Source organism: Colletes latitarsis, chromosome 11, assembly GCF_051014445.1.
Source record: "Colletes latitarsis isolate SP2378_abdomen chromosome 11, iyColLati1, whole genome shotgun sequence".
Taxonomy (NCBI): Eukaryota; Metazoa; Arthropoda; class Insecta; order Hymenoptera; family Colletidae; genus Colletes; species Colletes latitarsis.
Window position 1 is genome coordinate 17,996,649 of NC_135144.1, and position 22,267 is coordinate 18,018,915.

General features: G+C 42.7%; 2 protein-coding genes and 1 long non-coding RNA gene across 6 annotated transcripts in view; all 3 read right to left on the minus strand.

Annotated features, from left to right (window-relative positions):
- Positions 1-3,864: 3,864 nt before the first annotated feature.
- Positions 3,865-7,540, minus strand: LOC143347813 (annexin B11). Of its 4 annotated transcripts, none has more exons than XM_076777364.1 (9): positions 7,385-7,540; positions 7,079-7,137; positions 6,174-6,785; positions 5,887-6,063; positions 5,621-5,825; positions 5,395-5,547; positions 5,139-5,312; positions 4,868-5,049; positions 3,865-4,704 (listed from the first exon to the last, which is right to left on the minus strand). In XM_076777364.1, the coding sequence occupies exons 2-9, from the start codon at positions 7,094-7,096 to the stop codon at positions 4,654-4,656; spliced, it is 1,572 nt and encodes a 523-aa protein (XP_076633479.1). In that variant the 5' UTR covers positions 7,097-7,137; positions 7,385-7,540; the 3' UTR covers positions 3,865-4,653. The 4 variants fall into 4 exon arrangements, with proteins under 4 accessions (XP_076633479.1, XP_076633480.1, XP_076633481.1 ...); XM_076777365.1 differs by lacking the exon at positions 7,385-7,540 and adding an exon at positions 7,216-7,312; XM_076777366.1 differs by lacking the exon at positions 6,174-6,785 and having other exon boundaries at positions 7,385-7,535.
- A 691-nt stretch (positions 7,541-8,231) lies between these two features.
- Positions 8,232-17,848, minus strand: LOC143348519 (uncharacterized). Its single transcript, XR_013080783.1, has 2 exons — positions 17,020-17,848; positions 8,232-16,119 (listed from the first exon to the last, which is right to left on the minus strand). It is a non-coding gene; the product is annotated as an uncharacterized LOC143348519 (long non-coding RNA).
- A 169-nt stretch (positions 17,849-18,017) lies between these two features.
- Positions 18,018-22,267, minus strand: part of LOC143348518 (uncharacterized) — a 192,448-nt gene continuing 188,198 nt past the window's right edge. Inside the window, exons 15-17 of the mRNA XM_076778805.1 lie at positions 21,677-21,946; positions 19,083-19,420; positions 18,018-18,930 (exon numbers count right to left, since the gene is read on the minus strand). Coding sequence (XP_076634920.1) covers positions 18,591-18,930; positions 19,083-19,420; positions 21,677-21,946 — 948 coding nt within the window. The 3' untranslated portion in view covers positions 18,018-18,590. The remainder of the gene's footprint in view (positions 18,931-19,082; positions 19,421-21,676; positions 21,947-22,267) is intronic.

Below are 22,267 nucleotides of genomic sequence, written 5' to 3' on the forward strand. Positions count from 1 at the left end.
TAGCATTGGACGTGCAACTGGCGCCAGAGGTGCCACAAATGCACCGTACGTGAGCTCGTAGAGTTTCGGAAAATTATTAAAGCTTTATAGAGGGTGTTCGGCCACCCCTGGGAAAAATTTTAACGGGGGATTCAAGAGGCCAAAATAAGACGAAAATCAAGAATATCAATTTGTCGATGGAGGCTTCGTTAAAAAGTTATTAACAATTAAATTCAAAAATTTCAAATCGTCTTGGAAAAATTATTTTTAGTTACAAGGGTCAATTGCAAGCATTTTTGGTCAATAGACATACCCCCGAAATACTACTCAGTTTCGAGAAAAAAATTCATTACCGAAAATTTCATGTCTGACCATAGCGTTCATATGTTTCACTGAAATTTCATGCGTATCTTTAAAACATCATAACTTCTGAACAGATTGGACGATTTTAATGTTTAAAAAAGCAAACTACGCGTATTTTGGTGGAGAATATACAGAGATCGCAAAAATATTCGAAAAGTTAATCCTTGACCCCGTAAAATGAGAAAAACGTCATAAAAATGGTCCAATTTTCAAACAGCCATAACTTCTACAATTGTGAATATATTTCAATGAAACTTTTTTCTAAAGTAGAGCTCATAGGTACCTACGAAAAGGTATTAGACAACTTTTCTGTAGGGCGTCAAACAAAATTACTAAAAATGAAAAAGGAATTTTTAAGAAAAATCGACTCGATTATCTTTCTTTTCCCCTCCCCATTATTCCCTTAGCTATAAGATACATGAAACACCTCCACGCAAGGCCGCTAGCATTTTCGAAATGTTCCGGGCACTTTGGAGATCCGGATGGCAATCAAAGACCTCGGAGGGTCGACAAAGACAAAATGACATATGCCCTCTTTCTCGATTCACCGAAGTTGCCCAAAGTAAGTTCGGACCGTCTCATGGGAGTCGAGAGAGAAAGACTCACACTTCCCTTCTCGCTCTTGAACAACTAATATTCGACCTCCCGTCAACAGGTCTCCACTGGCCTCTGCTGACCGCTGCTGACCACTCCTGGAATTTCTGACAACGTATAACGATTACGACTGGCTACTGTTAGATTCTCCCAGCCTCTGCTGACCGCTGCTGACCACTCCTGTTACTTCTGACAATGTATAACGATTACGACTGGCTACTGTTAGCCTCTCCCAGCCTCTGCTGACCACCGCTTATATTTCTGACAACGTATAACGATTACTACTGACTTCTGCTAACCTCTGTTGGTCTTTGCTGATCTCTGTCAGCGTGTGCTTGTCTCTGCTGAACTTTCCTAGCCTCTGCCGAACGCTACTGACCACTGCAGGTATTTCTGATAATGTATAACGATTAATACTTATTACTGCATGCTCCTACAAGTCTCTGCTTGCCTTTGCAGGTTTCTGCTTGCCTGTGCATGCCTTTGCTGCCCTCTGCTGAACACTGCTGACCACCCCTGATGCTTCTGACATCGCATAACAATTACTACATGCTACTGTTCGCCCCTGCTGATCTCTGCTGGCCTCTACTGACCGCCGCTTATATTTCTGACAACGTATAACGATTACTACTGACTTCTGCCTGCCTCCGCTGGACTCTGCTGACCGCTACTGACCACTCCTGATACTTCCGACAACGTATAACGATTACTACTTGTTACTGCTTGCCCCTGCTGGACTCTACTTGCCTCTGCATGCCTCTGCTGGCCTCCGTTGGCCTCTGCTGACCGCTGCTAACCACTGCTGACCACCGCTTATATTTCTGGCAACGTAAAACGATTACTACTGGCTACTGCCACCCTCTGCTGACCTCTTCCAGCATCTCCCGACCTAAGCTGGTCTCTGCCAACATCTCCCGACGTCAGCTGACCATCGCTGACCACTGCTGACCGTTGCTGACTACTTGTGACATGATATAATATAATATAATATGTTTATATGTATTAAAGTTTTGTATAATGTAAATCTATGACAATAAATGATATAATTTCAAAGTATTCAATGTGTTCTCATCATTTTTTACCGTCCTTTTCCTCTCCAAATCATTCTCTTACCTATAAGATGCGTACCACCTTCTTCGCAAGTTCACCAGCATTTTAGAAATGTTCCGGGAACTTTAGAAATTCGAATTTGACCTTGACCTTGGCCCAGTTTCGAAAGTGGGTCAAGGCCATTCGAATCTTAGAAAATTTCTCGGCGCTTCGAAAATCCGGATGGCCTTGACCCAATTTCGAAAGTGGGTCAAGGCCATTCGAATCTTAGAAAAATTCCGGGCGCTTTGGAAATCCGGATGGCCTTGACCCAATTTCGAAAGTGGGTCAAGGCCATTCGAATCTTAGAAAAATTCCGGGCGCTTTGGAAATCCGGATGGCCTTGACCCAATTTCGAAAGTGGGTCAAGGCCATTCGAATCTTAGAAAATTTCCGGGCGCTTCGAAAATCCGGATGGCCTTGACCCAATTTCGAAAGTGGGTCAAGGCCATTCGAAATTTTAGAAATCTTCCGGCCGACTTGGAAACCCGGATGGCCTTGACCCACTTTCGAAATTGGGTCAAGGCCATTCGAAATTTTAGAAATCTTCCGGCCGACTTGGAAATCCGAATGGCCTTGACCCAATTTCGAAAGTAGGTCAAGGCCATCGAATCTTAGAAAAATTCCGGGCGCCTTGGGAATCAGGATTTGGCCTTGACCCAGTTTCGAAAGTGGGTCAAGGTCACCGGCATTTCAGAAAACGCTCCGGGCACTTTGGAATTCCAGTTTTAAGTAGAGAAACGGTTTCTTATAACTAAGGGAATAATGGGGAGAGGAAAAGAAAGGTAAAAGTGACGAGAACACATAGAATTCTTTGAAATTATATCATTTATTGTCATAGATTTACATTGTACAAAGTTTTAATACATGTACATCATGTTAGAAGTTGTTAACAAAGGTCAGCGTGGTCAGTAGGGGTCAGCAGAGGTCAGCAGAGGGATGCAGAGGCATGCAGAGGCATGCAGAGACTAGCAGGGGCAAGCAGTAGCAAGTTGTAATCGTTGTACGTTGCCAGAAGCATCAGGGGTGGTCAGCAGAGGTCAGCAGAGGCTGGGAGAGGCTGACAGTAGCCAGTCGTAATCGTTATACGTTGTCAGAAGTAACAGGAGTGGTCAGCAGCGGTCAGCAGAGACGAGCGGAGGCAGGCAGAAGTCAATAGTAATCGTTATACGTTGTCAGAGATATCAGCGGTGGTCAGCAGAGTCCAGCGGAGGCAGGCAGAAGTCAGTAAGAATCGTTATACGTTGTCAGAAATATAAGCGGCGGTCAGTAGAGGCCAGCAGAGATCAGCAGGGGCGAACAGTAGCATGTAGTAATTGTTATACGATGTCAGAAGCATCAGGGGTGGTCAGCAGTGTTCAGCAGAGGGCAGCAAAGGCATGCACAGGCAAGCAGAAACCTGCAAAGGCAAGCAGAGACTTGTAGGAGCATGCAGTAGTAAGTATTAATCGTTATACATTATCAAAAATACCTGCAGTGGTCAGTAGCGTTCGGCAGAGGCCAGGAAAGTTCAGCAGAGACAAGCACACGCTGACAGAGATCAGCAAAGACCAACAGAGGTTATCAGAAGTCAGTAGTAATCGTTATACGTTGTCAGAAATATAAGCGGTGGTCAGCAGAGGCCAGCAGAGGCAAGCAGTAATCAGGAGCAGTCAGTAACAGTCGCTGTATGGTGTCAAAAGTTGTCGGGAGTTCTGTACTTTCTGTACTTTCTGTACTTTTTTTTGAAGCTTTAGAAAACTAATTAAAAATTTTTCCCAAAACGAGCGAAGAAGTTAAGTAATAAAAGATGGGTATTAAAATTGTTGAATCGAAGCGTCTAACAGAAAAATCTATACGTTTCAAAGATAGAATGTTCAGATTTATTTTCCACCATTTCCAACATAAAACTTTAATTACAGAAGATTTCTAGAAATTCTAGATAAATAATACAATTTTGTTTTATATCGAGCGCATAATTACATGGGTTTGAATATCATTGATTTTATAATAAACAATATCACAATTACACGAAGTGTTCTTGGACAGTTATACAGTTTAACCTAACTATGTTCGCGTAGGAACAAGATCAAAGACACATAGTCGAGACATAGTACAGTAAAGATAAGAATTGTAACAATACGTACAAGCATTATTAAAATAGAGTTCATATTCGTATCTGTTTGTATCAATATAGTATATATATATATATATAGATATAAGTAACAAAGAGTAAATATGTAGTATTAAAAACAGTATCATCTAATAGAAATACCTAGTACCGTTTAAGAATATTTTTCGTATGATCGCGGACCAGACAATATCTAATTTTTACGAAACTTTCGTATACTCTGAATACTTTCTTCAATGTTTAAACATGTCCGGAACATGCGGAATAAGTAATTAGAAATTTAATGTAAAACATGTATAAAGCTTTAGATTGTTCGTATCTATTGGCATGTGAACATCTTTGTATAGGAACAATAGCATTTATAGATTCATTTCAACGCGAGGCGCGTGTCATTCGAATTTGCAACGTATCGAAGGACGAATAAGTCAACAATAAATATAGGTACACACGTTCAAACTTGAAAATTCACTTTAAATGCAACCAGACAGAATTTATCTCTCGCTCTGGTTATGCAGATTTTAAGAAATTAGAGCCAGTAGACACTTCTTATAATGGCCGGAACAGTCGCCCTGAAACAAGATTCGAATATTAGAAATTTAAATGATTCCACTTGGACGAACGTTCCTATACCTCTATTTTACTTTTAAACCGAGAAGAAGAAAATAGAGGCAATCGAACACGTCCGTATTTTCGACGATCTGATTCCAGATCCAAGTGTTTAGGTATACTAACGGAAATGAAGTTCTCCAAAGACTCGTTATACTGATGCCTGAACATTTCTTTTATGTCTCCCATGTCTACCTCGCAACGCGTGACGATCAATCTGATCAAACGATTGTCGTCCGTGCCGAGGCCCTTCATACTCTTGTACAACTGTTCGGCGAAGAAACCGGCTCTGTTTTTCACACATTTCACTGTCGTGGAATATAAATAATAAAATTATGTATATTGTACACATGTGTACGTTTCGCTTAAAAGACAGTTTCATACGTCGAGTACGTACCGATCGCAAGAAGGCCTTTCTTAACGTCGCCCGAGAACTCGTTCTCGATAGCGCTCTCGATGTCATGGCCGGTTATGTTTTCGTATTCTACGAATATCTGTTTTAGCTGAGGCACGTTTCTCTGTACGAGAATTGCATTGAACACTGACTCATCGGTCCCGAAACGGAGCTCGCCTGCGAAAGCAACGAAAAATGAGAAACTCGACTGGTCGAGGAACTTTCCTCGGGGATCAAGTCGTATTAATAAGTTGGCTACCGGCTCTGAGAAGTTCCTTGGCATCCTCCATAGCGGCGGATGGATTCACGTCGAATGACTCGTCTCTGTTGGCACAACACAACGACACCATTAAACGTTTGAAGTTACCGGATGTATCGCCTGCCAGGTCATCCTCCAACGATCTTCCGTACACTGAAAATAATGCAATTCACAGTCAGTAACTTGGAACGGTAACTGTTTGAAAATTACTGCCCGTGGAACTTACTTGCTTCGTAAGCCTGTTTAATAACACGAATCTCGTGATTAGACATGGTGCATAGTACTTCGATCAGTACGCATTCATCGGTACCGACGCCGGACATCGCGTCGTGCAGTTCTTTGGCATAATACTGGGGTAGTGGCATCATCATATCAAGAATCAGTTTTTCGAAATTACCGGACAATTCTGATTTCAAGTCCTTTATAAGATCCTGTTTAAACAAGTGTATCAGTTGCGCTCATCTATATCGAATAAAAATTTTCACATCTTACTTTTCCATAGAGAGTCTTGAATTGAACGGCAATTTCCTGGCGTTGCAGATTACTGCGATTGGCAAGCACGTTAATGATTGTCTTTTCGTCCGTACCGAATCCCTTCATGGCTTTTCTCAAAGCTTCCGCGTCAGCCCTGGCATCGAAATCGCTGTAGGGCACGACGGTTGGGGATAACTGTAACATAAATCGACGATCATATGTAAGTCACATCACCTGCAACGGAGTTTCGAAGCAATTAGTCTTTTAATAGCCTCAGCTTTTCACACGTATTCCATCGGTCTCACCTTAGGCGTAAACTGATTTCTCCGGGGGGCTGGGGCTGGATGAGAATGCTGGGGTGGAGTAGATTTACCTCCGTAAGGAGAATACGTTCCTGCGCCCTGCCCCCCAGGATAGCTTCCGCCTTGGTACATGCTTGCGTTATTTGTATAAGCAGTAGGAGCAGTGTGGTAAGGAGAAGGTTGGTTGAAATACTCTCGGGCATCTGGTGCTCCTTGAAGGTTCGGATAGATGCCACAGTTTTGCTGCTGTGGATACGCAGAAGGCTGAGCAGGATAAGATTGCTGGGGTTGTTGAGACGCATAAGGCATAGAACTAGGCATAGAACTAGGCATAGAACTAGGCATAGGATACGGCGTTTGCTGCATGGGGCCTACTGGTGCTGGGGGAGGTGGACACTGTCCAGGTACAGGATGATTAGGTTGCGGTGGATACGGAGTCTGAGGGTAGGGAGAATAAGGTTGTGGCATCCCGAAAGACATAGGGGGAGCATTCGAGAAGCCCATATTGCCACTTTGGGGATACGGCGGAGCACCGGGGGCAGAGGGCGTACCAGGCGGAGCCCCGAACGATGTTGGTGGTGGCATGTGTCCAGGAAACTGAATCACCGGTGGTCCCTTTGATATTAAGGTGCAAATTAAAACAACGCATTCACTTTTTCACATATGCCTTCTAAACTCTGGTCAACGAGGCCAGTCGGCAAAGAAAAACAAACTGTTCGTTGGCCAAAGTATATAGCCGTTTAGTATGCACTATGCAAATACACAGAGTGTTTAAAATAATTTTCCAATCATATACAACGTTGTGGATGTTTGAACAAAGAATTGTTACAAAATTTATATATAAACGTGCATAAAAACCACTAAAATATTGCAATATCTAATCTACCAAACGAGCAAATCTTACTCACTTGATATCCGTAGCTCATTTTTTTTATCTTATCAAAGTAAACCGCTGGTGACGTGGAATCTGTAATAAAAAGGAATCGAGTGCTTAGTTAAATAAGAGATAACGATTGAGGCTAAACGATCGCGACTTTGTATTTACGATTTTGCAAACGAAATACGGATGAAGGAAGTAGAAGATTGGTAACGCCCACCGAGGACAATAGAAATCAATCCGTCCAGTTTGTTACGAAATACTGACAAACAAAATCACGGTCAACTAAGCTTTATTGCGCAAACTGTTATCTCTAGTGATGAGATTTAGAGCTTACCTAAGCTTTCACCCAATTCTTTTGATAGAAGTACTAAACACCACTCGTGTCGTGTACGTGGCTACGTTTAACTACGTTTACCGTGACAAAACAGTTTACACGAATTTAATAGAAACGTCGTTTCAGCGGAAGCTGTAGTGGGAGAGAAAAGCTATCGTTTACCGGCTGTTGACGTCATGGGTACTGAGAAAAATAGTGACGTTACAACAGTCAACAAATTGTTTTATATATAGAATGTCTCTGATGCGCGGGAAAACTAAAATCTGCTGACAACGCGCAACAAGAAATATCACACTAATGGCGTCTTAACCCCTTAACGTTCATGCCCGAGTCTGACTGCTTTGAAAAACGATATTTGTTTAATTCAATGGTTCAAGGGATGGTAATATTACTGTAATTTACAAAAACTGCATTTTTAGAAACGAATCCAATAAAGAAAACCGATCATTCTTGGTTACCCCGAAAAATGTGAGCGTTAAGGGGTTAACCATTTGCGTTGGAAATTGGGAAATTGAAAGAATTATGCGACGAAATCCGATACAAAAGTCTCATGGTTCTTTTTCTTTTAATTCCAATGAGCACAATCATTCGTATCTAGACTAGTGTTCCATCGAGCTATCGAATATTCCTATTTGCTATGCAATAACTTGGAACAATGTCGAGAATATCCCTAGACAAGAAAAACTGGTATCACGAAAATACCGTAAAAATCGTTCTGTTTTTAATATACTTGTAGAGACTTATCGAGCCTAAGGAAAGGAACCGAATACCGTAAATTATTGTCGCCAAGCGAGAAACAGGGAAAACCATAGAAAGAGGCGAGGTGGCACAGACAAATGAGTCAAGCAATCTCCAAAATAATTTATTAAAAATGTCGCATACTCGATATTCGAATCGGTAATCAATAATGGTATAATTAGTAACTATATGCATGTCGTGTGAGCATGTCTCCGGAGGTTTTGTTCAAATGTTTACGTCTGGCGGTGATCGATCCCCTATTCTTCTCATCAATCATCCCACAAAAAGTGTCCTTCAGGTCGCGCGACACGATCCCATCAGTCGATCTCGTTAACGTAATTACGTTTCTATAAATAGTTACTGATTAAATTATAGTCATTAATTTATTCTCTCGGTTACTCGATTCGTTTGTGTCATTCATTTCATTATTGCGTGTCAATGACGTCTCGATGGGTTTCACGTTCGTTAGTCAACGAGCGATGAGTCACTGATATACGTAATCAGTTTTACTCATTTGTTTCTAGTCGCTCTGACGTTCGATCGGTACCGTCGACCTGACAGACACAATCACAACCAAATTTTGTGTACGTTTGTGTACCTGTATACGTGTTGCGTGCATGTATGTGTGTGTGTGTGTGTGTGTGTTACGCAACGTGTGTAACGTGTGTTATTGTCGGGTCTGTTCCTGACTTTACTCCCGCCGCAAACCAGATAATCTCTTCTTACAATGAAATGCTCCTCGTATTTTTCGTGCATCTTAATGCACGAATAACTTCAGTAGCGTCAGGAATCGAGAGAATTTCAGGGTCTCGAGGTATCGACTATTTCTTCTCTTTCGCAATTTTCGTTCATTGTGAGGCTATCGAAAATATTCGAAGAAATCATTAAAACGTTTCGCGGCGCGCGAACCGTGTCCTTGATCTGTACAAAATACCAAACGATCGGGACGATTCGAGGGGATGAAACTGAGGACGATTCTTTCGATTCGAGGCTGCGGAAGGGGGGACAACGAATTGCGGGGAACGTCGACCTTGGCGCACTTTCGCGCGGGAATCTCTCTTACGAGAGCAACTTCGCGTGCCAGTAGTTGGTAACACTGAACTTCACCAACCGCTGTTGACTGCGGTCCAATCCAATGCGAGAAACGTCGACGGTTGGAGAGAACGATAATTAATGGCTTACTTGTTACTTTTTTTTTTTTTTTTTTTATCGTTCGTAATGACGATTATTGCGGAGCGCCGAGGCGTTCGAGACAATAAGCGTTTTTCGGCAGTCTTCGGGAAGAGTTCATAACCCAAAAAAGTTCTGTGCGACTAGATAAACCAGGCCTGTTTGCCGGTCGATCCCGCGAGTTGCCTCCTCCGTCCTCATTCCATTATCATGGCGCACGAATTTACCGATCATTTTTAATTAACGTCAGTTTCTCAGTGAGCAATGCAGTCGACACGATTGTATTTCCATAATTATTCCTATCGAACAGTTTCTTTTATAACGATCAAACAATCGAGCGATATAACGGATTTTGTGGAATGTTTAGTTCGAATCAAGAGATCTGGCTAGTTTAAAGACAAAAAGAAATCAATTTTTTGTTCATGTTTTCTCTTAAGCTTTAGGATTTTAATTAAAATATGGTGAAAGGACTGTCGTTCATAAAACTTGTGTTATAGAATTTTCACATAAAATAAATGCCCAACTAATGCGACAACTTACGGACGATAACGTACAGTTATACGAAATAATATTTCTTATTTTTTACACGGAATGGTGAGAACGAGAATTATCAAATCAACCGTGAATCTCTCATTTTTTAATGGGAGATTCCAGAGGCCAAAATAAGTCGAAAATAAAGAATATCAATTTCTTGACTGAGGCTTCGTTAGTAAGTTAGTAAGCTATTAAAAAAGAAAATTAAAAAATTTCAAATCGTTCTGAAAAAATTATTTTCGGTTGCGGGGGACAATTACAATAATTTTTGGTGAATAGATCTACCCCCGAAATCCTACCCACTTTCGAGAAAAAAATTCGAGTATGTACTGAAATTTTTTGGCGAAATAAAGATTTTTCAAATCATTCTAAAAAAATTATTTTCGGCTGCAACAGTCAATTACAATCATTTTTGGTCGTCACAGATACCCCCGAAATTCTACGCATTTTCAAGAAAAAAATTCAAGTAGGTACTGAAATCTTTAGACGAAATTAAAAAATTTCATATCGTTCTGGAAAAATTATTTTCGGCTGCAGGGGACAATTACAGTAATTTTTGGTGAATAGACCTACCCCCGAAATCCTACCCACTTTCGAGAAAAAAATTCGAGTATGTACTGAAATTTTTTTGCGAAATAAAAATTTTTCAAATCATTCTAAAAAAATTATTTTCGGCTGCAAGAGTCAATTACAATCATTTTTGGTCGTCACAGATACCCCCGAAATCCTATGCATTTTCAAGAAAAAAATTCGAGTAGGTACTGAAATCTTCAGACGAAATTAAAAAATTTCAAATCGTTCTGGAAAAATTATTTTCGGCTGCAGGGGACAATTACAATAATTTTTGGTGAATAGACCTACCCCCGAAATACTACCCAGTTTCTAGAAAAAAATTCAGTACTGTCGGAACTTTAAATGTTAATAACTTTTTAACGAAGCCTCCATCAACAAATTGGTATTCTTGATTTTCGTTTTATTTTGGCCTCTACAATCTCCCCTCAAAATTTTTCCCACGGGTGGCCAAACACCCTGTATAAGTTTTCGTACATAAATTATTAAAATTGATATGCCTAATAGTTTTCTTCCCCAATTCTTAGGACTCTTGACTAGCCAAACCTCCCGGACTCAGTTTTAAAAATCTTTGATCCGTCATAACTCGGAGAAATGTTTTCTTTTTATACTGTAGATTTACCCTCCGAGGTATCGACACGACAGATATGGTTCTTTATAGGAAATTGCGCGTTTCAGCAACGAAACCATCGAATGCAGTGATCGAGGGCGGGGGGCGACGACCCAAGGATCTCTCCTAGACGTGCACAGGCCTGAGATAAATGATACACGAGTCAGTCGATGAGTTCTAAACTCCCTGCTTACGTTACGTCTTTCTTCTCACTGTTTGTTTGTTTTTTTTTCTTTTTTTTCAATTCTTTTCTTTATACGTAACGGTTCGTCGAGGAATTAACTTAATCGTCTTGTGCAGTTTCATCGGTGTTCACGATCATGACGCGCTTAATTATGTACAATAGAACCGCGCGAGCTTCGTCGATTCGACTGGCGGAAGAATTACGGACGTTCCGTCCTCGTATTCTTTCTTTTCTTCCCCGTTCGCCGCTGTCCCGTTCGAGACAGCGGATCTCGCCATGATTACTCGCGAAACTGCCGAGGGAACCCTTTCTTTTCGATTCTTAGCTGTCTCTCGTCCAATTATCGCCTTTTGGAACAGACGACGTTTAAACAGTTTAAAAACTTTCCTTCCCTTGTCGTTCCTTCGACGTTTCGCGAGAAAGCCAGGCTTCCAACGAATCGACGAGAAAACGTTTCGACCATTAATCCCAGCGCGCTCATGGATATGGTTTACATCGTAATTAGTTAACGTTCTAATCGTCTACATTAGTTATTCGGTAACTTAGATCGTGATCTAGAATTAGTTTAAAATTCATACGTGTACATCTTATCGTTTATTTACAAATCGAGTCGCTCGTCGATTTCGTTATTTATTTACACGCGCGGCGCCCGCGATGGCCGTCGGCCCGAAACTCGCAACTGGGACCAAGTTTCATTCGTAGCTAAAAGCCGTTTAAAACTTTAAACTTCGAATGACGTTTACCACGATCGTACGTTCCTTGTTTTTCCAATAGAAAAAGAAAAACGGAGACAAACGTACGATCGCGGGTCAATCGTAAAATCGTTCGGTTCGCTAGTCCGCGATTCCCTTCGAAATTGCTATAAATATCGTCGTAATTCGCGACTCACTGGGACCACATTCACCGTGACCTGCATGGCTTGTTTTCTCGCTCGAATAAATAAAGAGTAAAAGACACCGGTGTCCCCACGCCATGCGTTAATTACCATCGTGCGAACATGTTCATTTATTGTCCACGCGATTATCTGGCCGATGGCCCCCCCGCGGCCGGCTGTCTCTGAACATGGCCTGTACAGCGATTTATGGCAATTCGCAGAAACTCGTCGCTTTTCCATTGAAAGTCACACTCGAGGAAAGAGAACCGCGCTCGTGAATCGTCCAGCGGAACATAGAAACTTCGATTCGACCGTTCGAGTACCGGTTTCGCGTACAAAATGGCCGACGTATCGCAGCAAACATCGACATTTCGCGCAAATTAAAATTTACCTTAATCCGCAGGTTGGCTTGCCAGTTTTCGACGCGAAACAGGGGAAATCATTCTGTAGAACTCGAACGGTTTATCGTTAGCGAGCAGACGAAAGTTCCAGCCAAATATAACGTCGATTCGGCCACTCGAGCAGCAAATCAAGCAACATTTCTCGTTTTACGGCGAGTCGAACTAACTTACAATTAGTCGTTGAACGTTTTTAATTATTAAGTCTTCGAGATAGTTATCATTCGCGGCCGGGAAGAATCCTATCGACGGTCAGACTCCGCGATTTTGATCGTACAAACTTCGGATTCTTCCGAGGCACGAATGATAGTTTTCGTTTGGTACCTATTCTTTTTTTTCTCTCTCTCTCTCTCTCTCTCTATGGTTACACGAAACGATCCTTTTAGCAAGCAAATGTTGAAACCCGATGCACGCGTGCGTCCTGTACACTTTGGACTCCGGTGCACGCGAGCGTTGAAACGACGCACAATTGTATTGATACGAACGAGTTACAATGTTAGAGCTTCAAAGGAAACGGTACAAATCAGCGCGAAAAAACTGTTCATTTTATTTGCGTTTGCTCACAAAAAAAAAAAACAGATTTTTCAATTCCACCAACTTGAAGCAACGCAACCGGAGGCTGGACCTTGTTACGTCGTATTGCCAACGCCAGCGTGCCCCGGGAGCTTTGATCGCAAATGAATCGGTACAGTGTGTGTGCAAAGTAAAAGGAAAAATGGCAGTGAACTCGAGCCTCGGTTTCAGAAGGAGCCTGGTACGATCGTCGTCCGGATTTCACGGGGATCCCCGGAGCAAGAGCAACGAGATTTAGGGGGGCGGGACGCGAAAGTGATTCAGTCTTCGATTCTCCGGATCGTCGCGTAATCGCACGGAAAAGATTTTGATTTGTCACGTCGATCGAACCAGGAAAACTGAAATGTTCAGCGGGCGCATTGGTCCCCGGAACGCAAACAGACATCGTTGAAAAGGAGGTGTGGGGGTTTCGTTGCACGAGCGAGCGACGCCTTCCGTACAAAAGGAGGATCATACCGATTCGTATCGAGCGAATTAACCGTTACGCGATAAACAAGAAACAGTGACGAGCATTCCCGTTAAGGACGTCAATCGTATACGCTTTGAATCTCGACGAGAACTCCTTTTCTCCCTCTCGTCGCGAAATTGTGCTCTCGAGTATTCGTTAAGAAACGCCCGCGATCAGCCGTGATCCCCAAAAGCAATTTTGTCGAAGAATTAACTTAACGTTAGATTTACGGAATATCCAGTATTCCATACTTATAAATATTACTTTTCAGCGATTCACGTCGTGTTTCATTAACGTAACGATACGAGTGTCTGTCAACAGGTTTAAATAAAACAATCTACGTGCAATCGATGCCCGTAAATCTGGCATTAATCATGCGAAACGGGACCGGGCCGTGATCCAGCGAGCGTTTCCGGTAACGACTGTTGCCCTTTTGGCACTACTTAAATTATACGGTTAATTAATCAAGTGAAAAAATTCTGAATACATTATAACGATTGTCTTTCGTGAACGTATAATAATGGAGGGTCGGTTACACAATATTTTTTTTCATCGGTGTTCGACTGTGGCTTTCGTTTGTCGCTGTTTTCTTAATTATTGTTGCGTGCACGGCGAAAACAGCGAGAAAAAACGATGGCGGTGCTTCCGGCTAGCTGACAGCGACGTTTTCGATCGCGCGCTGTGTATTTTATTTATTTATTTATTTTTCTTCTTATTTCCCCGTTCCTATTCGCCTCTCGTTTTGTACCTTCTTCCCCGTTCGATTCGTTTCGCATCCTGCTTCCGAAGGTTCGCCTTTATTCTTCGCGTCCTATGCTTATCGGCTAGTAGTAAAGCGGTTCTGTGCAGGGCCTCCGTTCGCAACCGCGCCTTGAAAAGAAATAAATTCAGTTGGTAAACGTTAAACTGTCCTAGAATGATCGCGTGCGAACGGAGACGCGTGCTCAAACATCGTTATCCCGATACAAATAGATAAATAATCAATTATGTACAAGTATGAACAAGGTGTACAAGTGATGGCGTCGGGTGTGCCGCGTCGATCCTTGGATCCGCCAAAGTCACCTCGTCGATTCTCGTCGATCACACCCTCAGCCGGGTGTAACAATTCTTAAACGGAGCACAGCTCCGCGGAAAACAGCATTTATATATATCACATAATTTCAGGCTACCATAGGTTCTACCTTTCGTACTCGTTCTTCCCGAAGTCTTATCGCTAGTGTATGTAATTATAATTATGTCGCCTAAACGGTAATCACTCGAAACAGTTTTTGGTCAGTATCTCTAGTTTGAAGTTCTCCTGGCCGGTTCCATCGAGACCAGCGCGACCGACGACACCGTATCTCGCTTTCGTCAAAGGCTAGAAACAAATCAAAAGATCTGACTGTAACCTTGTATAGTTCGACGACCTCTTTGAAAAATTATAATAGTAGAGAATCGGGAACTAAATGTTTTTCGAGTTAGTCCCATCCAATGCTTTCTTGAAAAGCCTCTTTAAGAATTTAACCAATTTATAAAACGGTTAATTAGCTTGGTGACACAGCGAGAGTTCAAAGACAGTCGTCGATCCGTGCTCTCCTCGAGGAAACGCCACGGTTCACCTGAACAACATCGCGCGACTCGTCGATCCTTCGGATCGACCATCGTACGGAGGATCATTTCGCACGGTTTACCAAAAAAAAAGGAGAAGGATAGACTGAAGGAGAGTATGGAGCCAACGGCGGAGTCGACTAGTGCTTAAAATCTTGTCTTCGCCAGCCCGTCGAGAGGCTCGACGAACGGTTGAACGACCCAGTGCGAGTGTCTTGCTCGTTCTCTGCTCGATGCCTCGGATTTCCGTTCTTCGAAGCATCCCTTTTACTTTCCAGCTTTCGATCTAGCACGTGGTTCGACAGAATTTCAGGCTTCTCAGCCAACCCATGGCGCTTAAATCCATCGGCACTGCCCGATCGATCGATCTCAACCCTTTCAGCGTTTTAAAGTATCAAACTCTACGAGTTAACTCTAAACTCTACGAAAAACATCGGATTAACTCTGACTTTTTGAGTCGATAAACTCGATAGAAAAATGAATCCACGTACATTAAATTTCATTGTATAATAATCCCCGAGTTAATTTCAAACTAAAAAGAACATTTTCTCGCGGTGAATGTTAATCAACGTTGAAAGAGTTAATTTAGCTTAGAGCTTGAAACGATCGACCAGGACCTGATCGCGACTAAAGGTCGATGCTAAGCTACGCTACCAGCGAAACGATATTATCTAGAATTTCATTACTTATTGTCCTCGTTAAAGCAATTCGATACTCTCTCACGCACCGGTAAACGCGTTACCAGGCTGAAAGTTGTTCGGCGAGCGGATGCAATCGCGCAAAATCTTTACCGAAACTTCGACTACGGCGCTGTCTAAACTTTGTCGAACTTTGTAACGCCAAATCTACCTAAAATATACCTACAGGGTCCCTGGCTAATGGCCAAATAGCGAGTCGACGCTACGCCCCCGCAAAGCGACGCAAACAGCGGCGGGGGCGTCGGAATGAGGGTTGCCGGAGACCTCGAGTCGGAAGGAGGCGAAAGTTGCTAACGTCTCTGACCGATTTACCCTCAAACTATTTCTTTCGGAGTCTCGAAGCTTTGGTTCCTAATAAATAATAATGTTGCGCCGGGGCGGGGCTTTTTTCCAATAACTCATATTGACACAACACAAATTCAACGTAACACAACTAATGCAAACTAAGAACTTTATTAACAGGGAAGCTTTCGATACGTTTGTTCGCCTTGCGATCTGTCGTAGTTCTAATCTTCATTTTCATAATTTATGTTGCTGGTTTGCTAGAGATACTTGCAATTCATGTTTCGAACGTGGCCTATTTCAGGAGTATGACTTGCAGTATCAATATTCCACCGTAAACTTCGAATACAGCGAGAGGGAAGTGACCTTGGCTCAGGACGCGAATTTGGCCTATCAGATTTTAGAGCATGATGATCCCAGTATAGATGATTACCCAGCAACGATGTATATACACGAGCATTCGATCGTGAGGATGAAGAGCGTCAGATCCACCTTTAAGTTCTTTGTAGGACGGGGAGAAGGAAGAGTTGAAGTCGTAACGAACGTTCACAGAGGTACGGCTATTATTCTAGCTATTGATGGGATTGTTCGAGTCGCACGTTCACGCCTTCATGGCGAAGAATTTCATCTTTTCGATGCCTGGGTGCAGAGAAATAGGTTGCATTTTAACAATTTCGCTAAGTTAAAGGATTTAATCGTTCATGTCGTCATGTGCGGCGTATATCACACCCCATTAACCGCTCTCTCGAAAACTTTATGCTTCTGCCTCATGTTTGGCGTTGTACCTGATCGGCTGTATGCAAACGTCGAGAGGGGACAAGAATTATATTCAGTGATTCTGTCGAGATTATCACGAGAACGCAGTCAATTCGTTGATATGATGGTTAGTCCATGTTTTTCAAAGGGAATTGACGCCCACGCTATCCGTTCACCTCATCAATTTCGCGGTATTGCGCGGCATCTTCATACCGTCGCAACAATAATATTAGAAGTATGCAAAAGTCTTAAACGTTCAGGTATAATTACTTTTAGACAATAGAACTTTCTGTTTTCCCCTAGTTCTTCCCTTAACTTCACAGTTTTACCTCTTTCTTCGAATTGCCAGAACTTTTTCTTAAAGGGACTTTCTTCGATAATCTGTAGCTTATACAATTTTCATTGTTGTCTAAAAAAAAGTATCGTGTATATTCAAAACATTGGCAGATATATGCACAGAATCCCAATGCAAGGCAGCCTACCTAAACTTCCATGTCGTCCGAACACATTTCACGTTGTCGAATAAATATATTATATGAACCTATCGTTTAAATGTTTGTTAGATCTATTAAGTTTGAGCATCTTTGAGAGGTTATGGTTTAGGTCCGACTCGAGGCCCTCTAAGCTGACAAAGGGAGAGGTCCCTGGGTGTGATCCTCATTTTTTAACCACTTTTCACACCAGTAGTAGGTGTTAACTGATCACACCCTGAAATCTCCCCTCGCGTTTGACTAGTCTCAACGAAAGGAAGAAGAATCAAGACATTATCTGCGCGCGGTCCGAGCCTCAAGACACCATTAATACTTGACTTACGGAATCCGTAAATTCGACAAGTTTCAGATTTCATATTTAAAGTTACGAAACTCGTAAATATTATTTATTAGCAATTTACGGTGGAATGCTATCGGTGTATTGATACATATTGTTGCGACGGTATGAAGATGCCGCGCAATACCGCGAAATTGCATCGTCGCAATGGTGTGAAGAGGCTTCGCGATGAGGTGAAGCTGCCACACAAAAACGAGCGGATGCGAGATCCCGAGCCTTCCGGTTGCTGAGAGACCGGAAACGATTTCAAGATTAGAATTACGACAGATCGCAAGGCGAACAAACGTATCGAAAAGCACTCTTGTTAATAAAGTTCTTAGTTTGCATTAGTTGTGCTATTTTAATTGTGTTATAATATGAGGCGATCGACGAGCAATACTCTCCGGCGCAACAATATGTCCTAATTAAAAGAAACATCGTATTTTAATGTAACCGTCAAGAAGAATTTCGATAGAAAATCTGTATTAATCGATGCCGGTGAATCTAGTATCGACGGGTCTCAAAGAATATTCGGGCCCGTGGCGAACAGGCACAAAAGCAAAATGGCCAAGTGTTCTAGGGTATTCTAGAATTCTAGGAATTTCTACGAATTCTATGGAAATTCCCTTAGAACCTCGGTTCTCCCGACAGGGGGAGTCCCGACGGAGCAAGAGGTCCGAGAAGTCACCGAAAATCGTCGATCCCCTCGCGGTAGAAGAAACCGGGATAATCTTGTCCGAGTGATCGAGCAGCGAACGATCGGTTAGAGCGGAGTTCGCCGCTCGAGCGGCGTATTCTTGTAGAATGGCAGTTCTGCGCGTTACGTGGAGGCGGTGGTCGCCGCGGGGGCGTCCCGTTCAGGAGGACGCCAACCGGAGCCTGAGTCCACGGCGACCAGCTAGCATGACCGACCACGGTGATCGTCACACGGTGGTCACGCGGTCTACCTCGACGTATCGCACAGAACTGTCGCTGTGTCAACAGATCACTTCCTTCCCGTCGATGATCGCCGTCACCGAGGAGATGCTCTTCAGCCTGTGCTGGGATATCGAGCGGTTTGCCCGTTGCCTGCAGATCCGCCAGATCACGAACACTATCACGCCTAGGATCGTGACTATGGCGAGGATTCCGAGACCGAGATGAAGCGGGGGCAGCTGGAGGAGCACGGAGCAGTGCGTCAGAGCCTCGTCGTAGCCCGACGGGCAGTGGGAGACGCCATCGCACCATAGAGACGCGTTTATGCAGGCGTCGAGCTCCGGACAACGCTGCTCGCAGTCCCGAGACATTTGCAGGCCGGCCGTCGACGTCACCGAGGGCCTGCAGACGCAATTTCTAGTCAGACTTTCCTCATTTTTAAACGCCACCCCAACTCTAGGGGGCAAGTGACCCAATTATCGTGTGACCGTCTCTATACAGACAATTAATTTTGTAAATGTTTCCTAATATCGCTTTGGAGCTTTCTAAAGTACCTTCTGGTGAGCTCGAGCCATGTGACCGTGTAGTAATCGTCCGGTTCCTTGACAATGAACTCCACGGCGATGGTCCTGAGGGGGTCCTGACCCGGCGCCAGGATCATGGCGTTGCTGCTGACGGCCCAGCCGTCGCTGAACACCTCCACCACATGGTGCCTCGACTCCGATGGCGGTTTCGGGCACACGGAAACGTGGATCGCGCCTCCGGTGTGCACCACGATCCGGTTCTTTGTCGTGCATTTGCTTGTGTTCGACATTACCGTCCCCTGCGTCTTCACGTAGAGGTACTGGTTAGGACCCGGGTCGATCAGCCACGGGTGTTTCTCACAGTTTTTCTGAAAATAGATCGAGAGTTCCTAAGATTCTAATACAATCCTTAGGTCTGAATATAAAATATATCAAAGTTTTTAATGTTAATCCCATTGCAGGCAATAATTCCTTTCTTAATTTACTATACAATTACTGTACAGTGTGCGTGGGAAATCAACAAAGGTCGTAAGAGAGTAGAAAAGAAAATAAGAGGGGAGCATTTTGCCCAGAGCCTGGGTACAGTGGAGGTTGAGGAGTGTATACAGGATGGGGCAGTAACTATTAGCACCTCAGATATCTTGGAAACTATAAGTTTCACAGAAATGTTTGCTAAAGTAAATTGCACAGTACGAAGGGCGCTATTGGGTGGCGATAATAGTTTTTTTGCAGGTGGAGGTACTTCGGACATTTCAAGGTCACGTCCATTTTTTTAAATGGATCGGTATGTTTTTGCTTCCGTATCACGATAGAGGATCTTAAAACGAGTTCAGCGACCTATTACACAAGGTCATTGAAGGTCATAGAAAGTAGAGAAAGGCGATAATACTTACGGTTTTGGTAGTAAATGAAACATACGTTTATAGTCGGTGTTCGAAATGATGACCATCACTGTCAATGCATCGTTGGATTCTTTTTACGATTGATTGACTTGCAAGTCTTACAGCGTCAGAACTTATTGATGCACAGGCTGCAATAATTCGCTGTTGCATATCGTGAGATGTAGTTGGTACTTCTTTGTACACTTTCTCTTTCAGTGTTCCCCACAGAAAGAAATCTAAAGGTGTTATGTCTGGTGAACGAACTGGCCACGATATTGAACCGCCGCGTCCAATCCAACGATTTCGAAATTTTTCATCGAGTTCCCTTCGCGCAATCGATGAATAATGTGTTGGGCATCCATCATGTTGATACCACATGGTTTGTTGTGTAAATAAAGGTAACTCTTCTAGCAAAAGACCCAATGTATCCTTAATAAAATTAGCATAGACGTTGCCATTCAAATTTCCATTGATAAAATAAGGTCCAATAATTTAATCATCTATGATACCGCACCATACATTCACAGACCATTGTTTTTGATGTTCAACCTGTCGCAGCCAATGTGGATTTTCCGCTGCCCATAAATGCATGTTATGCAAATTAACATTCCCGTGATTTGTGAATGTTGCTTTATCAGTAAATAAGACGGTATTAAAAAAAAGCTCATTGTTTTGAATCTGACGTATAGCCCATCGACAAAACTCAACGCGATTCATGAAGTCGTTCCCATGCAATTCTTGGTGAAGAGTAACGTGATACGGATGAAATTTGTGACGGTGCAAAATGCGAAGTACGCTCCTCCTACTAATGCCAGATTCGCGTTCAATTTGTCGCGAACTAATATGAGAATTTCTAGACACACTAGCGAGCACACCGATTTCCATTTCTTCGTTAATTACTCGTTTCTGGCGTTCACTTTTACGAACACTTAAACTACCGGTTTGCCTAAGTTTATCATACACATTTTTAAATGTTTGACGCGAAGGCTGAGACCGATGTGGATATCGTTCAGCATACAAGTTTTTCGCCCTTACAGAATTTTGTTGGCATTCGCCATAAATAAGAAGCGTATCAACCTGCTCTTCAAACGGATACATCGTGCCGGATTGACCGATTTATCGATACTAATCTTATGATGTTTATCTTACTCTGCAAACTATTAAAGTGTCCTTCAAGCAGTGTTTATTCTCAGTGAAGTAAACGGTAAGCATTACGCATTCCTCTACTGTTGACAATACGTATGTTTCATTTACTACCAAAACCATAAGTATTATCGCCTTTCTCTACTTTCTATGACCTTCAATGACCTTGTGTAATAGGTCGTTGAACTCGTTTTAAGATCCTCTATCGTGATACGGAAGCAAAAACATACCGATCCATTTAAAAAAATGGATGTGACCTTGAAATGTCCGAAGTACCTCCACCTGCAAAAAAACTATTATCGCCACCCAATAGCGCCCTTCGTACTGTGCAATTTACTTTAGCAAACATTTCTGTGAAACTTATAGTTTCCAAGATATCTGAGGTGCTAATAGTTACTGCCCCACCCTGTATATAGCAATGAAGGGATCGGTGGCGAGTATGGGAGGTAAGGCCACAGGTGTAATAACATTTACTGCTACCCAAATTCATATTTGGTGTCAGTCAAATAAAGATGTGCTGTTATTATAGGACTAATCGGTAAATTGTATTTTTTTTCCTCTGCACTATGGCACTTGGTGTTATCAAAATGGTGCCTCTACCTCGTCCTCGTCCATGTCGAACGACTTGTACTTGATTTCCCCCGACGGTCCCCTCACTCTGCGTTTCTGCAGGCAGGGAGTGCTCTTGACGAAGTCCCAGCTGCCCTCGAAGAACAGGTTATTGTAGTCATCGAGAGCGTCCATGGACTGTACCGTGAAGTGGACCTCGACGATGTTCGACGTCGATTTAACGTTCATTGGCAGGGAACGGTTCGAACAGAAACAGTCGCGTTGAACCGGAGGTGCGTTCGGCCACGGTTGGTCCAACACCTATAAACAAGTTGAATGCACCTGATCAATTTTAGCCTACAATATCCTAATCTAATTTAAGGGATTTACAAATATGTTTTCAATTTTCATTCGTTAATCGCCGATAAAGTTTGACGATATGTATACATATTTATATTATACATCCGAAAATTACCGATTTAACCATCGAGAACGTGCATGCGTATAAATAATAATATTTATTTATCAATCGATATTTGCTCGGTTCTATAGTCGAATTCAAATGTTTATTAAAACATAAAAACGAGTATGAGTATTACCAATTTGGTATTAACGTTATCGTGAATGTATAAAATTAAGGGA